Source organism: Buteo buteo, chromosome 6, assembly GCF_964188355.1.
Source record: "Buteo buteo chromosome 6, bButBut1.hap1.1, whole genome shotgun sequence".
NCBI classification, from domain to species: Eukaryota; Metazoa; Chordata; class Aves; order Accipitriformes; family Accipitridae; genus Buteo; species Buteo buteo.
Genome location: NC_134176.1, coordinates 24,556,961 through 24,580,308, shown reverse-complemented (window position 1 = coordinate 24,580,308; position 23,348 = coordinate 24,556,961). Strand labels below are relative to the sequence as shown.

The following is a 23,348-nucleotide window of genomic DNA, read 5'->3' as shown; positions in this document are numbered from 1 at the left end:
GAGGTGTGTGGGAGACACTGTCTCTGTTAGGAGTGCATTTGGGTCAGGAGGAATCTTCACTGTCCTGCACTGAACCTTAAACATCCCTCAGTTACTGGAAAAAAATGAACCAGACTGAGGCTGTAAGTGAAAGCATTGATTTGTCCTTGTCCTCCTCATTTAGGTACTATATCAGTGAACAGCAGACGCACTCCGTTCACTGCTAGTGGGGAGAGTGAGATCCTAGATCTGGAAGGCGACATGTACCTTGGTGGGCTGCCTGAGAACCGGGCAGGACTCATCCTTCCCACAGAGCTCTGGACAGCAATGCTGAATTATGGCTACGTCGGCTGTATCCGAGACTTGTTCATTGATGGAAGAAGCAAGAACATTCGGCAGCTGGCAGAGGCACAGAATGCCGCAGGAGTCAAGTCCTCCTGCTCCCGCCTCAGCACCAAGCAGTGCGACAGCTACCCGTGTAAGAATAATGCAGTCTGCAAGGATGGCTGGAACCGCTTCATTTGTGACTGCACTGGCACCGGCTATTGGGGTAGAACATGTGAGCGAGGTAAGCTGAGTTTTCTGACCTCAGTTACACAGAACTGAAGGTGTGCAAGAGAACTAGAACAAAATCCAGTGTTTCCATGAGACTTTCCCCTGCCCTTGTTGGTCTTCCCAATGCTAAGTTCCAGTCTCCACAGTAGGAAAGATTTCTTCTCTGATCATTTCCTTCCAGTCTTTTCCACCTTCATTTCATGAGTTTACCTTCTTCATCTGCCACTTCACTCCCTAAGACTTCTGAAGACCTTGTCTTCAGGTTCCCGAGTTTCTTTGGCTAAGTATGGTTTGTCTCCTAAGGCGGAAAATGCTGCTGCATGTGAGAAGTCTCAGGCAAGTGACTGGAAACAGTACCAAGTGTGAACTTGAGTTATGGAGATTTTTCTTGCATAGGACAGATGATGTATTCCAGTTCTGTCTAGTCTTCCTCTTTTTTGCATGGTAGGATTTCCTTGATGGCTGTTTATGGGTGAAGCCAGCTAATGAGATACTGTTAACAGCAACATGTCTCCAAGTTCACCTCTGATAAGGGAAATCTGTAGGAGATGGTGGGAGGTTCTCTGCATCTTATTCTTACTCATTCTGACTGGTGATTTAAAGACACCTGATTGGAGTTATGAGGCACAAGTAACGCTGGTACAGGCAGGCAAAACAGATGTGTTCTAGGCCACATGGAAAGGAATTTACTAATTTAAGATATCCAAGTTATATATTTCTCAAGTACCAGGTGGTTCCATTAATTGTTGTTATCCCTATTGTGCTGGTGCCACCCCCAGAATTAGGTAGGTGAGTGGTTTTAGATAAAAAAAGATGGGGCTAAGATCACTCAGAAAAGAAAATACTCCCTAGAGGGTGTTTTTCTTATATTGAAACCAATCTTTATGTTAATATTTGGCCATTAGCACTGAATTCTGGCTGAAGTGCACTCACAATACACCCAAGAATTAACTGTAAACCGTTAGCAGAGTCTCAGGGCTTTCAGCGCCTTCTTTCTGTTACCTTAATAGGCACCATGGCCTAATGATTATAGTACGTGTCTTAGAATTGGAAATTTGGATATTTTTGAGTTTCTGCCATAAATATTTGAGAAGCTCCCTTCCCATGCAGTGTTTCCTCTATGCATTTTTTAATATTGATCACAGTACCATGCCACTTATGAGAAAGAACGTGAAAGTTAGGTACAATGCATAAAACATTAGGCAGAATTGAGATTTGCAATTCATTCACTCTCCAGAGGATTTTCTTTGCAGGAAGTTTTTGTTAATGACCAAAAATCTTCCTATAGACCACATGGGGTTTTTAGGTTTTACAGCACAAGATCTATGATCATTCATAAAGCTTCTCACAGCCAACAATTTGTAGCATGCAGCCCTAAGCAGCAATAGTAGTTAATTGCCAGTGGTCCTTAAACCAACTGAAGCAACAACACTGCCATCCGCGCTGTGAGGACATGGGTGAAAATGTAAGATTCATGGGCATTGACTATGCCAATGTCAGCTCAGCAGTTCTCTCTTATAGACTACATTGAATTTGAGCATTCAGGAATATAGCAGAGGTTTTCTCAGCCACAGCCTTCGGAATTGTTTTGGCCAATTGTTGTGTGATTAGGTTTTGGACAGACAGGACAAAAAGAAGTGCTACCATAAATGCATTGTTCCCCCACAAAATTGCAGTTATGCTTGCCCTTGGTCTTTATTTAGTATTAGGAGTGACCAGCTCTGTGATTCAGGACTTTCTGGACTCTGTCTCATGTCCATCTCCTGGATCTGGCTCTCAGAAGAGAATCCAAAGCTAACCAATAACATAAAGAAGAGGATTCATCTCATGTACCTTTAGATATCTGTGGTGTTGGCTTTTACTCCTTTTATTATCAGTGAAAAGAGATCAGTAGGTTAAGGGCATGTAAGCATTTGAATTTAGGAGAAATGAATCTCAAGTCTGGTCTGAGATCCATAAGTTGGCCATGCTCTGGACAGCATCAGTGTGAATAAGAAAGATACATGAATGAATGCATGTCTACCACTGTGGAAACTTGAGGTCCTAATACATATGTGTTAGAATCAGAGTGTATTTAAGGTTAACAAAACAATGATGTTGTAGTTCAGGACAACATAAAAGATGTATGCAGAGGTCCTAATCCTGAGAAACTCATTTTGTCAGTAACTAGAAACCACAGACCACTTACTGGTTTAGGGCCAGTGTCAGGCAAAACGTGGCTTTCATGCCTGCGGTTCCTTGGCAACATGAGAAGCAGCTCACAGGGAATAAATACTTGTAGACTAGATACACACAAAAAAATTGTGCAGACTGAAGTGTATTTGACTGCTACATTTATTGTGGTGTTACATAGCAGTCTCATACTGCTCTGATACAACTACTTGATATCAGATGACTGCATTAGTGCACAGTTATTTTGCCTCCATGAGCAAAAGTATTGCAGGCTACCAATGATATTTTTCATTCTCATGGTCTGACAGCCAAGGATTATTGCAAGTCCTGACTTCAGCTGACCTGTGATCCAAATGCTGTTGGAAGGAAAAAAGTTGAGATGGAGACTGGGAAGGGAATCAAAGTGAGAGAGGCTGCCATGCCACAGTGGCACTTCTGCATAGTGACTAAAGAGCTGCCACAGGACTGGGGGGAGCCAGGCTGGTGCATAAGGGGATGAATGAAGAAGGAGCAGGCTAGCTCTTTTAGTAAGAGACAGCTACTGACCCACTTTTCCAGTCTGCCATCTGTTATCTGAGAAGGGCTGTCTCACTCACTTTACTCAGCCCTTAGACTTCTGTCCTGTTACAAGAGAGGACTGTAATTCTTGGAAGGGGTTTTCAGCCCAAGATCTAGGGTAAAGTGTTAAGGGGCAGGGGAGCTAAGAATAAAGAATCTTCTACACCTGTTGGCTACCAGGAAGATCACTCTTTATCACAAAGCAAAGCACATACTTAACATTTAGTTAAGGTACTAAAAATACAAAAGACATATATACAAGTCCAGGGAGAGAAGCAGACAATTCATTTTTTGTTGATGGTAAAGTTTATCTCCCGATTTCCAGGCATAGCATTTCTACATTTTTAATGTTTTATTTCTCATACATTTTATACTTTGCCATATGAAGGACTGTCATACGTCTAAAAGGGACTCGAAAAGGAAATTGATTGTGTCACAGTTAGAAAAGTTCTTTTTCTTCATGGTGAAACAATACAAATACACAGTATTCAGTATGTCACCTGTATCTAAAGCCTGTGGGAGTTTGTCCTGTCAGTGAAGTAACACCTCAGCAAGTTACACTGAATGCAACATAGATTTTGGTTGCAGTCATCTGCTCAAGCAGTACTTCTGTGCAGATGAAGAAACCTTGCTGTGGCTGCAGTTGGATAGGGCACAGAATGGAGAACTGCTGCCAAGGCCTCAAATTAATTCTTACAATTCCAGTATCTAATCAGTCATTCAGTATTGCCAGCAATGTAAGCAGACAAAGGTGTTTTCAGTCGTAGCTTCTAAGGGTAATGTAGTCCCTCCTTGGAGTAACTGAAATTGCACGGAAGAGATAGGGTGAGACATGGCAAAGACTAGTTCATGTCTGATATGACTCCCACCCAAGGAGGGGTATGTCAGGGAGTCAGAAGTGCTGGTAGGACTGCTCTGGTTCTTTCGGTAACTGTATGGTTTTCCTGAACTAACTAGGAAAGAATATTCTTGGGAGACAAATGGTGAAGGCTTCTACAGGTATACTTACATTCAAGTCTGTGCTGTAGAAACTAGAATGAATGGACATCAGTGTTTGATCCTCAGAAAGGCTGAGACAAACTACTTCACCTAAACAAGACTCTCCTCAGTCTTCATAAATTCCATTTGATCTGCTTGTGTTTCTCTCCATCTCTGTAGCCAGTGCCAGATGACACAGAAGGGAGATGAGATGAAAGTGCAATGGGATTCATGGGCCAGAAGTGCTTAATGCCAGGCTGTGAGGCTAAGCAAAGGCAGTAGCAAACGCTGACAATTAGCTAGATGTGGTCCTTATTTCATACCTTCCACTAGAGGCTGTGCTGACCAGGTAACACACCCGTTAGTTATTTATTTTCTTAAATCCTTGACCTTCCCATTCTCTGTCATCTTTCCATAATGGTTCTCTACTACCCAGTCTAACTCACTGTGACAATGTTGGAAATCATATGTGAGAAGAGCCTTTTCAAGCCACTGTTAAAATTAAGGAGCTGCTATAAACATAGGAGTATTTGGCCAAGTTTCTGAAACTTCAGAGATTTGACAGTAGCTGTTGGAAGGGAGCGGTGGTGTGACTGTCCACCAGGCTAGGAAATAAGACTCTGCTGGCTTTGCAAGTGGCATGAACTCAATTAAAGTAGTACTGTGACCTCCTTCTTTAGATGCCTCGGATAACTGCTCTAAGATTAAAAAAGTAGAAGCCTGGCAACGAGGATCTGTGCAGTCAGTGGAGAGAGGTAGTTGCTTCTCAGGAGAAATTCAAAGCAATAACACAATCTGCTTGCCTCCTTTTGTTGATTTGCTTGTCTCCTTTTATTGATTATGTGGAGATTCTGGTCTGATAATTCAGTATTGCTGCACTCCAGAAGGTAACTATGCTGCGGAGAAATTGACAGTGCCAAACTGCCAAGGCTACCAGGCTGACAAAAAAGAGGATGTCTTGTTTGGGGTGGGGGCATAAAGCAAAGAAAATAGAAAAGAAGCTAATAGACAGGACACAATCGCTCCTGCAAGTGATGTTCTGGGTGCCTTGTAATGTGGTAATGATCTTGCCTCCCCACTGCTCCCTGAGCTCTTCTGCACTCCTGTTATATCTGATTAGAATATGTATGGTGGAGAGCAAGATTTTATCACACCAGAAAGACTCCTAAACTGAAAAGCAGTTTTTGGGTGTCTGTGAAATGAATGGCAGGCACAGTGAAGTGGATTTGTGATGGAAGTTATGACTACAAGTACATATTGAGGCTTTGTACCAAGTTTGCTGTGTCTTGGGTTGTGGAGTGTCAGGCATTAGGGAAAAAAACCTTGGAGCTTCTACTCTTGGCAGTATTTAGTCATTCTTGCATCCTAGGGTTTTAGAAAGAATAGGCGTTATCAGAGAACAGTGTCTGCAGTGCAGCCTCTCTGTTCTAAAGTACTTTGTTCCAACAGGTCTGCTGTTTTGCTAGTTAGTTTGAAATAAAGTAGAAACTAGAGTGAGTTGCAAGTCTCGTCAGCCAGAAGGGCTTGAGGGCTGTTACAGAATGCAGGAGGGTGGGAAGGATGGGTTGGTGCAGCTACCATGAAGGATCTTTAGTGTTTTTTGAGTGCTTAATGTCTTCTGTACCCCTTGGCTTCTACTTTGTTAGTATTTGACATCAGTTGCAGCGTCAGGTCACTGCAGTCCCCTGTTAATTGCACATAAGGTGTTAGAGGTAGGAGCTGGAATCTTGCTCGTGGGGGATGATGTACTTCTTTGCTGTGATAACAAAGTTCCTCCTCACAGCCCATGGACTTTTCGGAAAAGGACCCCAAAGCTCTGGCATTAAACAAGCAGGAGGAGGGGAATATGTGTTGTATTCACATTAGCTATTTTCTGTAGCTGCAGTGAAAATGCCATCCACTCAAAAAGGTGTATGAGGTCTTTTTTTCTGCAGATCCCAAAAGCTCTCTGCCTGCTTGCCTTCTACTGAAACACTGTGAGAGGGACTGCAGAGGGCAAAAGCCCAGGAGGGACACGAAGTAAAAGACAACTGAAAATCAGTCCATTTTAGGCCAATGAAAATCAAATGTTGATGATCACTCACTTTTTAATGCTTTCTCCTATTTAATTGCCTTGATTGGAGGTGTTTGGGAGTTTTTTAATTAAGACTTATATACTGATAAGATTAGAAAAGGCAGGTTGGTTTGAGACTGCTGGCCATTTAAAACTGAAGTAAAAGACTCTGAGGTTTAGATTTTAAACCTTTGAAGTTAATCGCTCAGAACTGGATATAGCCTGGGTAAGAAAAAATAAAAAATCTTGTTCCAGCCCTTTCCTTTGCTGAGCTGCACCCAGTGTTCGTTGCAGCAAGACAGAGATATCCCGCTCCACTTCTCCTCTGAAGGGCTGGAACCAGTGTCGCTTCCTGTTTGGATTTGCTCACAGATGGTTGATTACCACCCTGAGCAAACTAGGCTTTTTCTGTGTTTTGTGGCATACTGTTTGTGAATAGCAATGTACCTGCTGTTGGCAATGCTGATGTTGAGGATAGGGTTACACATTTTATTATCTGCCAAGTACCTTTATAGCAAAGTTTGCTAAGAGCAGTTTAATGACAACACACATCTGTCCATTATCTATGCAATAAACGGAGATGTTGTAAAATTACTGGTGATAAGAAATGCTACAAAATCATTTACTACATGGTTTAAGTGCTGCATGCTTTGCTGTCTCAAGCACAGGTAGCAGCACAGATGTCTTTTTTATTTTAGTGAAGAAGTTTGATGATGATTACGTATTTGAAGGTTTGTTTAAAAAAACTCAAACGTGTTGATGCTTTTTGGACTGTCCAGACCTTCTGAGTCTGCACTGTAACACCAGGTGACCTATTTTGTTACAGGACTGATGGTTCCCAGGGTTGCTGGACACATTAGGAGAAAAGCCTTTGCTGCTGTGTTTTAATGCTTTTAATCCCTGCTGGATCTTGAATATCCAAAGACTTTAGGAAAGTTGAAAAAACAGAATAATTTTTATGATTTCATGAGATAAAGTGTGTCGTGGTTTAATCCCAGCCAGCAACTAAGCACCACACAGCCGCTCACTCACTCCCCCCCCATCCAGTGGGATGGGGGAGAAAATCGGGAAAAGAAGTAAAACTCCTGGGTTGAGATAAGAACGGTTTAATAGAACAGAAAAGAAGAAACTAAGAATGATAATGATAACACTAATAAAATGACAACAGTAAGTAATAAAAGGATTGAAATGTACAAATGATGCACAGGGCAATTGCTCACCACCCGCCGACCGACACCCAGCCAGTCCCCGAGCGGCCAAAAAATCACTGCCCCCCCCCCCCCCCCCTTCCCAGTTCCTAAACTAGATGGGACGTCCCATGGTATGGAATACCCTGTTGGCCAGTTTGGGTCAGGTGCCCTGGCTGGGCATGAGAAGCTGAAAAATCCCCGACCATAGTCTAAACACTACTGAGCAACAACTGAAAACATCAGTGTTATCAACATTCTTCACATACTGAACTCAAAACATAGCACTGTACCAGCTACTAGGAAGACAGTTAACTCCATCCCGGCTGAAACCAGGACAAGTGAAAGATGTTAGAAACCAGAAGGTCTGTTCTAGAGCTCATCTGTTCATTGACTTACTAGTATCAGACAGGTCTCTATTGTATGATTTCCCAAAATGTCTCCAAACTGCAGAAAAAAAGATTCCATCTGACTTCAGAAAAATAGTTCATGCAATCCCTTCACACCCATTTAAAATTGTTCCTCACTAATTTTATAGTCAAGTCTCCATTAAACATGGTCTGAGGCATGTTAGCGTTTGCTAAGGGCATTTGTGTGAGAAGTTCATTTTCTCACTTGCATCAATCCATTTGTAACACCTGTGGCTGTTCCCTCTATGGCTGGCTCAAGCAGCTAGTACTGTGGTATACGCTGTACACAATTCTTCTGCTCAAGAAACGCGGGCCTGGGCTTTCTGTGCTTAGCTCCCTTGTATCTGTCCCTAGTGACTGGGTGTCAGAGCAGAAGGCTACTGTTGGTTGCATAAGTGCTGGATTATTCTACTGTATTAGGCTTTTATGTATCCTCCATCTCTCCATCCTTTCCTTACCTTACCTCTCCAGCAGCTGCGGTTGTTGCCGTGCAGCGTTCGTTGTTTTGCAGAACTTGCCCCACTGCAATGTTTGAGACATTAACTCTTTCAGTCTCTCACACCTTCCATGGGGTAACTTCTGTTCTAACATCCAAACAATTCCCAAGATATTCATGATATGTTGTGCTAGCTCCAGTAAGGACAGTGCAGCCGAGGTGAGGCTTGTAAGGGAAGAGAAACAATATGAAGGAACAATTTCAGAGTCTCTCACTTCTGTGGATTTATACTGGGATCCTTTCCACTCATCATAACTTTATTGTCCATAGAGGTACATATTCAGTCAAAAGCCACTCTGAATATATGTTGTTACCAGGACAAGTGATGGCATTTGTTGCCTTGTAATGCCTTTGTGATATCCTCAGTACAGAAGAGTGTGCAGTTAATTCTGCAGTCAGGGTGATTACATCTTTTTGGGAAAAGATCATTTCATGGTCTTTAGGCTGTTGAACTTTAACTTCTAAGAGTCTCATTGATGTGACATTCTCCAACAGCATCCGCTGAACAGCTGGAAAATCTGAGGCTGTATGAAAATCAACTGATTGTCTCTTCTGTATTTTATAATGACATGGGTATGATTTTTTAAATCTGTGAGTTCTTTCCTGTTTCTTCACCCTGTCTCCGTGTGCTCTTGATATTTAAGGTCACTCCTGCCTTCCATGCTGCATGTGAATTTATTAGTACTCCAGGTGCTCTTTATCTCATCTGAATAGGGTAATTGATGACACAGAAGAAGATAATTTCTGTTGTTTTTCTCTAAACTTCTGTGTCTCTGGCTGTTTATTGCTGAGTGTAGCTTTCACAAGGTCCTCCCAGTTCAAGAAATATGATTGTCCAAAATTATTAGATTTTGTGCTACTGTCAGCTCCTGTAAAGAGCACTTGAATAACAAAAAAAGATGTCGATGGGTAGATGAGTAGGAACATTTGCTTAATGTTTTTTAGCATCTTACACTTAAGTTAGTATAGGCCTTTTCTACAGGACTAATATTGTAGTGGCTTATTTGTTTATCTGCTGGTTTATAAATGGCAGCTCAGAACAATGGCTTCTCCTTAATGCAAGCCACAAAATACAGCCTATTGATAAGTCAAGGCACAATGCTGCTCAGATAATTCTCAGATTAAAGGACAGCTTGTCATAGCAGGTCAGTTTTGTCTGAATCATACTGTATCAGGGGAAAGTAGAATTTACTAAAACTTGGATCATCTGAAGTGGTAAGTCACCATGAAGGAAGGAAATACTTTTTTTACCTGCTCATCCTAGCTTTCCCAGGTAACTCCCAGCAAGACATATAATGGCACATTGCATGTATGATCCAGAATGGGCTTGCTTACTTTGAGTATGCACCATGTCTGTTGTGATCTGTCAGGTGTCTAGAGATGAACTGATGACACTGGGTGCAAGAGTCACTTCAGAGTACATGGTATCTTTGAGTCTCTTATTGCTTAGTGGCTGATCTCAGTCCCTGTAGCTTCATACCCTCCAATCAGACCAGTTTGTGTTTCTGCTGAGATTGCCAGTTGTCCCTACAATTAATGGGAATATCTTGATGGAAGTGGCTGAGATGAAGTAGATTCATTTGTCATGAAAAATTATTTCCAATATTTAAAATTACTATATAGACCTTGGAGATGTTATCTGTGAAATTAGCTTTCTCTATCTCTCCGCTTTGCCCAGTCGAAGCCATCAAGCTGAAATGCAGTCACTGGCACAGTGCATTTTCTGTCTCATCTCTTCTTCTCTATTCATCTCAGCAGGAGAGGAAAGACTTGGCATTCATGATGCTCCCTTAATTGACTCTGTCTCCATGTGGAGATAGGCAGTCACCCCTTGCACACTTTGATTGATTGGATGAGGCTATTACATGATATGGAAAGGATATGCAAAAGCACAGCCATCACCACAAGCGTGGAAAGGTCCTACTTGGTGGTGTACATTGGCTCACCCAGTTATGCTTGGTTTGTCTTATATGCAGTTATTCCACAGAGTACATCACAGGGTGCTCCTGGAGAATCTGCCACCACTAGGTACCAGATTCCAAGGTATGGCTCTCCAGAGAGAAACCATTCTCACTCACACTGCTAAAGTGTCTGAGAATATGTAAAGGAAAGATAATTTTCATCATCTTTATTTGCTTCCTTACCAGCACCCTCATTTTTTTTCTGGGTAATTGAAAACAAGGAGGTTAAAATTGGGAGATAAGGTGCAGAGGAGGGAAACTGTATCTTGATAAACCAAATCTTAATATGAGTTTCAGAGCGACTTCCTGCTCTGTGATGATTATATCTGGATAGGTAAAACTTAAAACCCAGGAGATATCCATCACATTAATACAAAAGTCATCCCACAGAAGAGACACAGCAGCAGGGACGATGTACAAGAAAAGCAGCCTCATAATAAGTGCTGTTGGTGCCATGATGCTTCCAATTTTTTATGGCCTGCAACTGGTGACTTCTGAAGTTCTGCCTGTTAAGGCAAGGTCCTCTTGTGGTCAGCCTGGGCCCTTTGGGTAGGGGTTTCCTACCATCCTAATCTTGTGTTCTTGTGAGCAACTTAGCATTCTTCCATTTCTGAACAAGGAAGATTTGTAATCCTTCATGTTGCAATACTGCTAAAGGGAGCAGAGGGACAGGGCAGGTTGGAGGGGATTACTGTCAGAAGTTGTATCAAAGCACCAGAGTTTAGGATTCAGAGTCATGTGGAATCAGACTTTTAAGTCTGACTACCCCAGTACCCACAGGCCCCATTTCAAACTGCTGAGAAAAGAAAAGTATGGTATTTTAAATGGTGATTTTTTTATCTACTACCTTTCATTAAATGTGTAAAAATGGAAAATGACAATTCAGCCCTCAGCTGAAAAGCATGTTAGATTGACAGCTCTGGGAGTCATAGGCTTGTGTGCAGAATGAGAAATATATACAGAGCAGCTATCCTTTATATACCTTATTCATCTCCTGGAGGGGTATTTGCATTAGAGATTAGAAGTAGGTCAGTCTTCCTGACCTGCCTGGTCTTTGGTAGAGCTGCAAAGTAGAGTGGTGAAAGGAGGAACTCTTCTTCTATAGCCCTGGCTTCCTCTCCATTACTTATGTGACTGCTGAAGACAGAAAGAGCCATGAGGCAGCTTAGTGCACCCAGCCCAGGGAACAGAGCAAGGGGTTTTGAGCTGGGCAGAACAAAATGGAGTTTGTGCTGCATGTATCACCTGCCACATTAGGACAAGATTTCCCCCGAACAAGTGATTGGCAAAAGGCATGTGCTTGCTAAATACTGAGAAGGAAGCAAGAATAATACAGAAACCATCTGTCCTGGTTTCAGCTGGGATAGAGTTAACTGTCTTCCTAGTAGCTGGTGCAGTGCTATGTTTTGAGTTCAGTATGTGAAGAATGTTGATAACACTGATGTTTTCAGTTGTTGCTCAGTAGTGTTTAGACTATAGTCAAGGATTTTTCAGCTTCTCATGCCCAGCCAGGGCACCTGACCCAAACTGGCCAACAGTGTATTCCATACCATGGGACGTCCCATCTAGCTTAGGAACTGGGAAGGGGGGGGCGGGGAATCGCCGCTCAGGGACGGGCTGGGTGTCGGTCGGCGGGTGGTGAGCAATTGCCCTGCGCATCATTTGTACATTCCCATCCTTTTATTACTACTGTTGTCATTTTATTAGTGTTATCATTATCATTCTTAGTTTCTTCTTTTCTGTTCTATTAAACCGTTCTTATCTCAACCCAGGAGTTTTACTTCTTTTCCCGATTTTCTCCCCCATCCCACTGGGTGGGGGGGGAGTGAGTGAGCGGCTGTGTGGTGCTTAGTTGCTGGCTGGGGTTAAACCACGACACCATCTCAAGTATTTTACAGTTTTATTATTGTGGTTTTGGGTTTTTTTTTCAAATCTCTCTGTCATGAATGTCTGTGACTGAGGAGAAAAATGAGGTCAAAGGAAAGACTCTTGACATATTAAGAAATTGCAAAAGATCTAGAGTCCTTACGCTCATCTCAGTGTACAGGATCTGGTTCCTAGACATGGAAGCCTAACAATTCAGTGCCTAGGAATGGAAACATCCAGGTTTTCACCATTTTGTTACCATCTCCCCAATGAAGTTCTTTTGTGTTGCAGTCCAGTTTTTTGATGTAAACCCCAAGAGTCACTGCTACTCCATTTCTGCTGGCCAGCTCTCATATCCAATTTGTGCAAATCTCCTTTATCCTGCATTTGCATTTGATTGTTCTGTCCTTTTGGAGGACTGACCAATGCTGAACTTTAGCCTTTCCCTCCCTGCTAAGTGTTACTGGGATGATTCAGCACTGCAGCCATGGTGTTTGCCTCAAAGCTGTGTTTTTAATAATTCCAGCTTTTCTTCTTGTTGAACACAGGGTTGATCAACTGACGTTGTGGATAAAGTAAGGCACAGGTAATAGCTGGCAGTTCACTTTTCACCAGTCCCAGTCTGATGCTGGGAACACCACTGCAGTGTGAAGGAGCTGCCATTAGCCACCTTGGTGAAGGCAGGGGAGATTGTCCAGAGTTCAGCAGGATGGAGATTTGCTCCTGTCCCAGTCTGTCACCCTCCTTTTTACTGAGGCAACATCACAGTTCTGCATCTTGTTCAAACGCTTGTATGTCATTCCCCTAAGCCTGCTGGGTTCCTTCTGCCACCTCACCTTCCAGTCCGATCAAATTTCACTTTCCTGTCTGGTGCAGAAGAAGAAGGAATGTCCTGGAAGATTTCTTGGGATGTGAGACAAGGGGACAAGAGAACAAAAGGCTGGTAACCTTTTCTTGTGTCATTTTATAGCCTGCAGCCTTTTTGGGTAAAGCAATTAGGCAAAACAAAAAGGATTAAAGAGAGACAGAAATGATTTATCATGCTATTTTTTAAATGGCTCACTTTGTTTTTGCTTCATCTTTTAATTTTTTATTTACAGTCAAAGGCACTTGGGCTGCTTTAAAAAAAAATCAAAACATAATGGAACACCACAAATAGCCATGTCGAAGAGTAATGAATCCAGCGGACAGAAGGACTTGTGTCCAAATAAAAAAGGCAGAAAAGTGTAGGCTGGAATTGGTATTGACTGTGCAACGTGCACAGTGCTAATGGACCTGCAGAAGAAACAAGAACATTGCAGCCATAAAGTGAAAACCTGGTCCACTGTGAATACAGATGAGAGTGGGAAAGACAGTGTTGTTATGGGGCTGCTTTTACACACATGGCCTCTTGAGCTAACCTGCTTATAAAGTCAGAGTGACAGGATGTAGATTAGCAATCAGCATCCTCATTTAGCCATTTCTCCCCAGGTTGATTTACACTGCTGTGATTTCTCTCTTCTTTTGTCTTTTCCTGCTGGCTAGTGACTATTTGCTGAGCCCATCTCTTCTCTTTTATGCTGTTTTTTTTTCTGAGAGAAGCTGTAAAAGTTAAAATGCTGGTCATTTACCCTTCTTTGTGTGTGTACATGTGCGGTGCCTACAGTTCATACCCTAGTCTGTGCCACTAGCCAAGCCTCAGTCTTACAGGAGAAGCAGCTTTGAAACAGCTGCCATGTCCCTTCTGCTGAGAGTCGGTTTCTCCCAGACACCGTGTCGCTCAGATTAGGGAGGGATACTGGCCTGTATCCACTTGATCAGTGTGCTCCATCAAAGTGTTGATCAACAAAATCCTATTAAAACTGTGTGGCACCCATAGCTTTCTTCTCCCATGTGGATCCCTTGAAAGGGAGTATGCTGTTAGGCACAGAAGAGATTGTGCAATGCCAAGAGCTGTAACTCAGCATCTGTTTAGGTGCTTGCAGGTGGCTGTGTATTATGTTTTTTCCTGCTTCAGCATTGCTCCTGAGTTACACGCTTGATCAACTCCTTGGTGAAGGCTACCTCGGAGGGCTTCAGGGCAGGAAGGAGGACCACCCAGATACAACTGGGAGGGGAGATATGGGTGTCCTGGCATTAGAACTGTTTGTGTTTGGGACTGAGATGTGTTCAGTGCTGAGGTGAGACAGAATTGTTCAGGCAATGAACTGTAACCCATCTGACACTGTTGATGAGACTATCTTTGCACATTGGCAATGGATTTTAAGCTATTCTCTGCATAGTGATGTGGGGCCTGCCAAATCTCACAGTATTACCCCTCTCCCTGTAGAAGCCAGAGATGGGAGCTCAGGTGAATTTTTGTACCCTTGCATACAGTTAACACATGGGGGAGCCTTCAAACTTACAACGAACAGGTAAGGTCATAGCTGAGAGAAAGCTAATAGGTTGCTGACCTCTGTACCTGTCTTTGAGCTATCAGAATAAGCTAAATAAACCCACATTAAACTGTTTATAAGGGTGCAAAATGATAATCCTATGCAAACAAGTGCTATTTTTGCATATATGCAGAGTATTTTCAAAACCAGATAGATATCATTATCACTTTATGTTTTGGGAAACTCTGTTATAGAGCAATTAAGGTACCTACAGTAAGATTCAAGATTACAAAAGTAATTAGCCACAGACCCAGGCTGAGGGGGTTGCATTTACTTCACTGGGATTTAAATGACTGAATATAAGATATCAGATAATTTAGTCATTAGACTCTTAGGTCACTAAGCTACTTTTTCCACCTTGAAAAAACTATCTGATTTCTCTAAAATAATACTTGCAGATCTCCACAGACATGGTGATATAGTCCTGGGATATTTGATTAGCAGTTCCTAGAGACAAATACTTATATACTGTGATAGGATAGAGATAATTCGTATCAGAACCTGAGTTCCTTCATCTTCTCCTCTCCTGTTTTTCCACTCAGAAGAGTACTGATGAATCACTTTGGCCTTTCAGCCATGCAGTAATGAAAAGCTGATTACCATACAGCTCCCCACGGGTCAGCCTCTTTCTTATCCAGCATTGCACTCACTCAACTATCATTCCCTGTGTGCCTGGCCAGAATCCAGGGGACTCCAATTGACTAATACATGGAGAAAGTTAGTAAAGATGTGCTTGTAAGACAAAACTGTAGTTGTACAAGCCTTAGCTTAAGGAACAAATTAACATTAAGCAAATGTTCCCTGACAGGGGAAGCTAAAAGACACAGTGATTTCCCTTGGACCAAGGGTAAAAACACAACGAATGCAATTACTTGGAAATTGTTGCAAATCTGCCTCACAGGTGCTGTTCAGAAGGTGTGTTGCAATGTATCAGGCACAGAAGCACCCTGTGCTACAGTGTGTGCAGTCCTGTTTGCTCTGCAAGACTATCTGCTGACTGCTCCAGAGGCACTACCTGCAGGCCAACTGTGTGAGCACGGGCAGTTGTGTCATGTAAATTCAGCATCACTGCTGGGCTAATGATTAAATTTGATCAGGGTTTGTCACAAAACAAGCCTTGACTTATATGGGACATCACTAATTCAGTGCTTCACAAAAGTATACAATATAGACATGCCTTGGGATTCTCTTTCTGGCTTATATCACTACAGACAAGTTCATTTTTCTGTGCCTTATCTTCCCCAGCTGCAAAAAAAACCCCCAATACTTGAGACTTTCCTAAGTCGTAGAAGGGTTGCAAGGTGAAAAATTCATGAATCGTTAACAGCTTCAGATTCTAGGATGAGAAAAGTTGAAGACCAGCAAAATGTTAATTTTTGTTAATCTTTGACCTTCTGTTTCATATTTTTTCTTGAGATTAATGGATATCCTGCCCTGAGAACAGGTAGAAAACCTGACCTAGTGATTGATATTTATTTTTGTGTTATCTAGCTCATTTTCCTATTATTGCTAGTTGACACATAGTATTTTATTTTTCGTCGGTACAGAAATGTGGGCAGCTTTTGGTTTTGTGTATTAATAATTTGAGTTTATATCCCCAAAGAACAACATTGCCCAGACCCACAGTGCTTATTAAAAATCCTTAAAGGTCAGAGATTTTCTTTTAAAATAGCAGTTACTTTCTGTCTTGTGCTACTTTCTATACCTGCAATGCTAATGCAATCCTTGTGTGGTTGTTGAGATACAGTGCTGGATTTTTTTGAGGTATACAAGCAACCTTTTGTAGATCAAATGCTGTAGTACTTGAGCCACTCAAGGGGAAAAAACTTTCTAGTTTCTTTGGCATTGAAAAGGTAAAATTATTCATTGCCCTTTATGAAGCACTAAACAAATGATGAGAATTTGTACGGTGTGTCAGCGATTGGCTGAATGTATTTAACTCGATAGTGATATGAGATTTACAGAGCACACAAGAAGGGAGCCTTAAATAGTTCTACCCATTGACCTTTGCCAAGATAATAAGCCTGAATATCAACTCCTCACCAGTTAAATTGTGTACTAATGAAGTGACATTGAATACCCAGCTATAGGCGTGCTAGTGAGAAGCATTCCTAGTCACATGAGTAGAAATGTATATTTAAGAAATGTGAGTATAAAAAGTGTATTCCCTTAACAAGGTTCCATGGCTATTTCTTATTAAAAAAAAAAAAAAAGTAAAGAGATTGCTGTCAAGCAGCTTAGACTAAAATCCAACAATATGAAGGAAATTGGCAAAAAAGTTGAAATATAATCAGAAGGCTGAAGGGAGGAATTATGGAGAAAGATTAGAAGAGTTCAGTATGTATGGCTTGGTAAAATGATCACCTGAGGGGAGAATGATGAATCAGCTCTGATGGAAGGACAGCTTTCCCAAGGAATGGGGATTATTTAAGGAAGTTCACAGGACACTAACTGTGTATTATTGGGTTATATTAAGAAAGGAAAATGGTGAATATCATAGGCGGCATCCTAATAATGGGCTGTATTTCTTTTTGCTTTGTTTTGCTATAGCAGGAACCCTAGAGAAGGGATGGAAATCCCATCAGTTAGATACTGGAAATTAGGATGGCTAAAACAGCGGAGTATGGCCAGGCTGCTATATGCTTTAATGAAATATGCTTTCTAAGAGGGAGGGAATAGACGGGAGCTGCATGATCTAGCCAGCTCTTCTATTTCTAGCTTGCATGGATCTGTGAAATGTATGCCTCAGAATAATGAAAACGTGTAAATGTCTTCCAACTTCAAAAGACCTTTTTTTCTTTCTAAATCCAGCTAATGACTGGATATGTTTTCCCAATTAGTGAGAACGTGAACAAATTTATAAGATATACAAGACACTGATTTCCAAAGTATATTTTATTTAATTCTTATTGTAATTACTTATTATAATAACTCATACTGAGTTAGGAAGGATAGAATAGTTTATTTTGTAAAAATAACATCATTTTGATACCTCAGCTTCTTTGCTAGATCTTAAAGAACTGTGGAATGTACTCCATGTTTAGGCAAATTAGAAACAGTATTATGTAGCATATGTTACAGCGTCAGATGAGAAAAGAATGTCATTAAGGAAGTATTGTCAAATACACTGTAGGAAAAAGCTGTTGCTAGAAAACTTGAAATCCCAAACTCAAATCTCAATTAGAAGAGATATTCACAGACTCATATGAGAAAGAGAACCATGGGGAAGTGTAGCATGTGTCCAAGATCTTTCCAGGTTGCTGGTAAAGGAGAGCCTAGTGTAAGGCTCATTCTCTCTAGCCAGTGTATGAGCAGAAGCAAGTAAGTGTAGTGCTAACTGTTCACCTTTGTGGCAGGTGGAGGACAGACGCTTTTCAGACTGCCAGGCTGTCATCCCAACTACTGCTCATCAGCATAAAACCCAAAACCAACTACAAAAATGTAGTCTGCCATTTAGTTCACTTGCATTTAATCCTGCTCTGTCTTGGACTTTGCTTGATCTTTGGTAAATCAATTAGGTTCTGATGCATAAAAGCAGTAAATCCTGACAAACACCAGGGTTGCCCTGTGTAGTGCTTAGAGGCCCATCAGATATTAGAGTAAAATCCCCAAACATAAGTTATGTGCCTATGGTGTGAAGAGGCCATTAAGTAAGGACAGTGTTCACAACAACCAGCACACTGCCAGTGACTGGGGGGAAGCAGGGACAGGGTTCAGGTAGCCAGCGGTGCATGCCAGGTAGAGGATGTGCCAGTCCCCTCTCCTAGGTACAGCCTTGATCTTGCTGCAACCTTGAGCTCAATGCCCCCAGGAATATGAAATTCACATTCTAAAACCCACTTCAAGATTTAGATGCCAAATAGCATCGTATGTGGTCATACAGCTGCACTGTGTTGATGAGGCACTCTGGTGCTCTGCCTAGTTGCTCTGCTTTTACATCCTCTTCTTTCCATTAAACAAAAACTCCTTTGTTGCCAGACTCTAAATTGCTTGCAGTTCTGTGCCTTGATCTCTCCACATGTCTAATTGCTCCCAGGATGTCCTCTGCTCTGTCCAAGAGTTTTGCAAGTGACTGTGCGCATAGATTCCTGTATTCTTTGTGTTGGCAACCTTGTACCTTGTGGAGGAAGTGCTAATGCCGTGTTTAAAAGCTGTGGAAGCTTGGGAGCCACTCAGACTGGCCATCTATTATTGTGGGTTTTTAAATTAGATTGGTGGTGTTCTGTTGAGCTGTGTCAGGAGTGAGTGAGAAAAGCAGTGTGATTTCCTCTTCCAGATGCGGATGGAATTAGGGAAGTATGACAGTCCTGCAGCAATCCTGCTGGTTTTGGTGCCTTTGTTGGAGCACAGCTGTGCCCAGCAGCTGGTCTGGAATCAGGGAACCAGGAAATTTGCACAGTTAGCAGATATAAATAGAGAATCTGTAACTATGAGAGATGCTTAACTCTGCAGTAAATAAATCCTAGTCCAAATAAAAGGCTAATTGAAATCTTAAAAAAAAGTCTTGTGCCTCAAATCTTGCCCTTTTGAGTCTCTCTTTATCTGCAGAATTTGAAAGAGAAACAGGTGTTATGTCTATAGAGTCTTACCATCTATGTTTCAAGTGATGTCAAGAACTGTCCCCTTTCCCTTACAGATTTGGATTATTTTTAGGCTTGTGGATTGTTTTCCAGTTTCCAATGGAATTATTGGTGTCTTCATTATTTCGATGTGTTTGATATTCTGAGAATTTTTCGGGGCCTGTCTGATGAAGAGTACAACAAGGAGGTGGCAGGTAGCTCTCGTATCACCGAAAAAGCGGAAAACAGCAGCCCAGTGGTGGTGGAACAGTAGTTCAGGGCATTGGGTTGTGTCCCTGCACTGCCGTGGCTTTGCAGCGTGACACTGGATGAACTGGCTCCTATTTCTGTCTCAGTTTCTGCTGTGAAAGTAGGCCAGTTCAAAAGGCATTCCTGAGGGCATCTTAGTGCTTTCAAACTCTGCTGAGGACTTCAAATAATGGGAATCAAGGACAGGAAAGCCATCCTATTGGGAGACCTACCTGTTTCCCTGTTTGGTCTGAGTGTGTCAGCTGCTTATTTTAGAAAACAGGATGTTCTCTGTGGTGTGGTGTAGAGCTGTGTCTAATCCTTTCCAGGCGTAAATTAGGAAAAGCTTCTTTGGAAAGAGCCCTTGCTGATCCAGAATTCATGCAGACAGGAGTGGAAACTTGGGACCTTGCTCAGCGAGTGGTGGTGAGAGCTGGTGGCAGTGCCACTGTACGGAAAAAAGACTGGGATTTGCTGCATGACTGCTTTCTCTTCCACCCCAGGAGGAGCCACACTGCTGTCCCTTGAAAAAACACGTGGCAAGTGCTTCTCGGCACTAGTGGTGTAAGTGAGGAGTCAATTGCAGCCTCCTTCGCCATCTAATGGCCTCAGGCAGCACTGCCACCTGCCCCTCACTGTGTCCCCCAAAGTGACTGAGCAAGTGCACCAGCCCCTGGGGTCATGTCCTCTGTGTCCCCATTGTCCGCTCTGCTCACCCAGCAGCTGCTGGCTCCCTTGACTTGCTAAATTCTTACAGGCACTCCATTTGGGGAAAAGCTTTACGCTCTTTTTATCTTCACATAGACTTGAAATATGTACTGAAGTGTGTTGTTTCCCTAATACACCTGAATACACAGCTTTTCCACCCCCCAGGCTCCCCCTGTACCCTCGCAGCCCCTCCAGGAATCCTTAGGAGAAAGCAGAGCGTGCTGTACCATACAGATGTTGTACTGCAATGCTCAGGAGCGTGACTGAGCCCAGTGTAAGAGCCTATGAAACACTTTATATTGAAAACAGAGAGAAGTGGCTCGCTCTTTGTGCAAGAGAGGCTGAATGTCTGCTTCTGTGGGTGAAGAGCTTAACATCCCTTTTCTCCAGAGATATGGGGATTGATGGCTCATGTATTAAGCTGTGGGTTTTTAAACTCTTGAATGACTCTGTTAGTTTAGGATAATAACAAGTTGGATAGAGAGTTATATGAAGGAAGCGTTCTTTCTATATGTATGCTAGGTTCTTGTCTTCTATCATGTCAATCTGATAGCTTTCACTGGTCCTCACTTCCATGTAAAACAGGGGAGTAAATTGAGCTGTCTTTGGTGATAGTGTAGAGTTAGACTCCGATGACGCATCAGAAGTGGATTCAAATGTGTCTATGCCTGATGCATAATGTCCTCAATACAAGGTATGATTATGTTTTCTTTTTCTGTTTGCAACCTCCTTTTAATATATTGGTTTTAGTTTTGTAATGATTTCTTAAGTGAGGATCTAAAAATGTGTTATTGAGGAGAGGTAAATAACATTCTTTCCTACTTTCAGATCGAACAAAGGAAAACCACCAAGTGACTCATTGAATAGATCTTGAGTCCCAATTTGTGTCGTCCTGCTTTAGATAATATGCCAACATTGTTAGGGGCTCAGTGGAAACATAATAAAGACATATTTATCCTATTAAAGACATATAATCCTATTCAATATTGTTTCAGCGAAGTGTAGGAGGGAATACTGACCCATTTGGACTAGGTTCCTCTCAGTTTCGTCCGTAGCAAGGCCACAAATTCTGCTCATACTTGAGTCACTAAGGAAAGAGATTTGGGAACTTTACCACCAGATCATGAGGCAAATGATATGTGACTGAAAGGAAAGCACTTTGGTTCTGGAATAGCTGAAACGTCCAGTAAATCAGCGTCAGTGGAGTAATCTAGCTGGTTTAACTTGATAGCATTTCTACACCCCTCCAATGCTGGTAGTTTTCATCAGAAGTTAAGGTGACATTATCGGTCCTTAAAAAATCCAAGACTGAACTTTGGCTTTATTACATTCTTTGTTGTGCAGTCTCTTAATCTGTGGCATAAAACTGGGAATCAAATCTGACAATTTGAGAAGGTAATCACATCCCTGATGAAGATACATTTTGTCACTTAAAACATATACTTTTGCTTCACCAGCAGCCAGTGCTGCAGGAAGCAGCATATAATTAAATGTTGCTGAAGAAGGTGATTGTCAATCCAAATTCAAGATATGCAGGTCAAAGCAGTATTTGTGTCCTTGTGTGCTGGCTGCTCAGCCTGCTTCAAAGCTACAGTTTCACCATTAGGTGGCAGTTTCACTTACTCTTGTCTTCTCTCAGTGTATGTTTTCAGTCTGAGAAGTTGCCTCTTCTCCCTCCAAACTGAGGAAATCTTAACTCTGCTTTCCGCATCATAGGCACCTCTGTGAAATTCAGTGTCACAGTAGAGTTATACTTCATAGGTAAGATCAAGCTTTTTGCTTTTTCAGGACCCAAGAAACAGAGAAATCAATATCTCTTCTTAAATAATGTAACCTAGTAATTAAAGAAATGAACTGTGATGCTGTGGAAGGTTAGAACTGTGTGAATCCATCATTTTCATAATTTACTGGGAACTGGCTTCAATATTTGAATACTTACCTTTGCCCTCTTATAACTTTCTATTTTTTTCAGAGAAAATGTACACATTCCCAGGTTCCAGACTGAGGGAAATGAGTTAGTAGTTCCCCTTTCTTGGTTCAAAATAAAAAATGTAACTGCATCCTGGGAATGTTTAGATTGATCCTTTAAACTTTATCTCATGAAACTCTCAATGAACATTACATGCAGGTATTTTTGTGAATTCAGGGCTTAGAAGTAAGCGATTGTTTTTTGCTCAGCATCAGTTTAAAAGTACTCCTATTGCATCTGAGAAGCTAAGAACTGAACAAGCTTCAAAGGCTGTTCTTCCTCTCAAAGTACAGTACCTCCAAGCCAAAGGTGAGCCACAATGACTGAGACATTGTGTAAAAGATTTGCATTTTGTAAGATTTTTATAGTACAATGGCACCTGCCTGGTGCGTAGCACACAGATTTCACTTTGCCTCGTTACTGGTACTGTTGATCAAACCCCGTAGCTGTCATATTCTTACTCACTCAGAGCTTGGCTTTCTGTTTGGGCAAGTGAGAGCTTTGCCTGTCTTCCTTTGGTTATGTTTTTCTGTTGTGTTCCTCCCTTTGTGGAGGTGGTATTCAGTCTAGCTGACACAGGAGGAGTGTTTATGCTCTGCAAAGTAGAAGCGATATGCTCTGGAATACCAAGTGGCTGCAGGCGTAACCATGTGTTTCACAGGAGAAAGGGTGCAATGTGATGAGATACAACCCTTGTTGCTTTAATATCATGCAGAATGTTGTTCTGACCTGTTAAAATTGCTGTTAAGGCAAAGTCAGCCCCTTAACTCCCATTGAAGATAATGATATTGTGTGTTTGGCAGCACTGTGCATATTCTGTTTTGTTGTTTTCCAAAGTTGGATGGAAATTGGAAGGAGAACAGGTTTGAAAAATACCATGAAATTTGATTTCTGTTTTACAGGTAGGAATTACCTAATGTGCTCTGTTTATTGCCTTGTGCAGGTAGCTGGCCAGTTTTGCTGTTGTTTGTATAGGCCTTTTGCACAGTAACAGAAGAAAGAAAATTATGAAAGATGAGGAAAAAAGAAATGCCATATTCTGATGCCACAAACAGTAGGAGGGGAAAATCTGACAGATGAAGTACACAGCTAGCTGGTTTTAGATTATTTTTTTCAATGTACTTAATTTCAAACTGAAGGTGTCCCAATAGGCAGCTGTAACATTCAGGCTCAAACAGTTCCTATCGTTACGAAATAATTTTTGTCTAAATAATTTCTGAAATTGTACAGGATC

The 23,348-nt window shown here is 41.8% G+C and overlaps 1 protein-coding gene across 21 annotated transcripts in view; it reads left to right on the top strand.

Moving 5' to 3' along the window:
* NRXN3 (neurexin 3) overlaps positions 1-23,348 on the top strand; it is a 1,032,385-nt gene that overhangs the window by 325,539 nt on the left and 683,498 nt on the right. For all 21 annotated transcript variants that reach the window (XR_012650705.1, XM_075030063.1, XM_075030061.1 and 18 more), the window contains one exon: positions 164-547. Coding sequence is in view for 20 of the 21 variants with exons in the window: in XM_075030063.1 (XP_074886164.1) it covers positions 164-547 (384 nt within the window). In the remaining variant the exon portion in view is untranslated. The remainder of the gene's footprint in view (positions 1-163; positions 548-23,348) is intronic.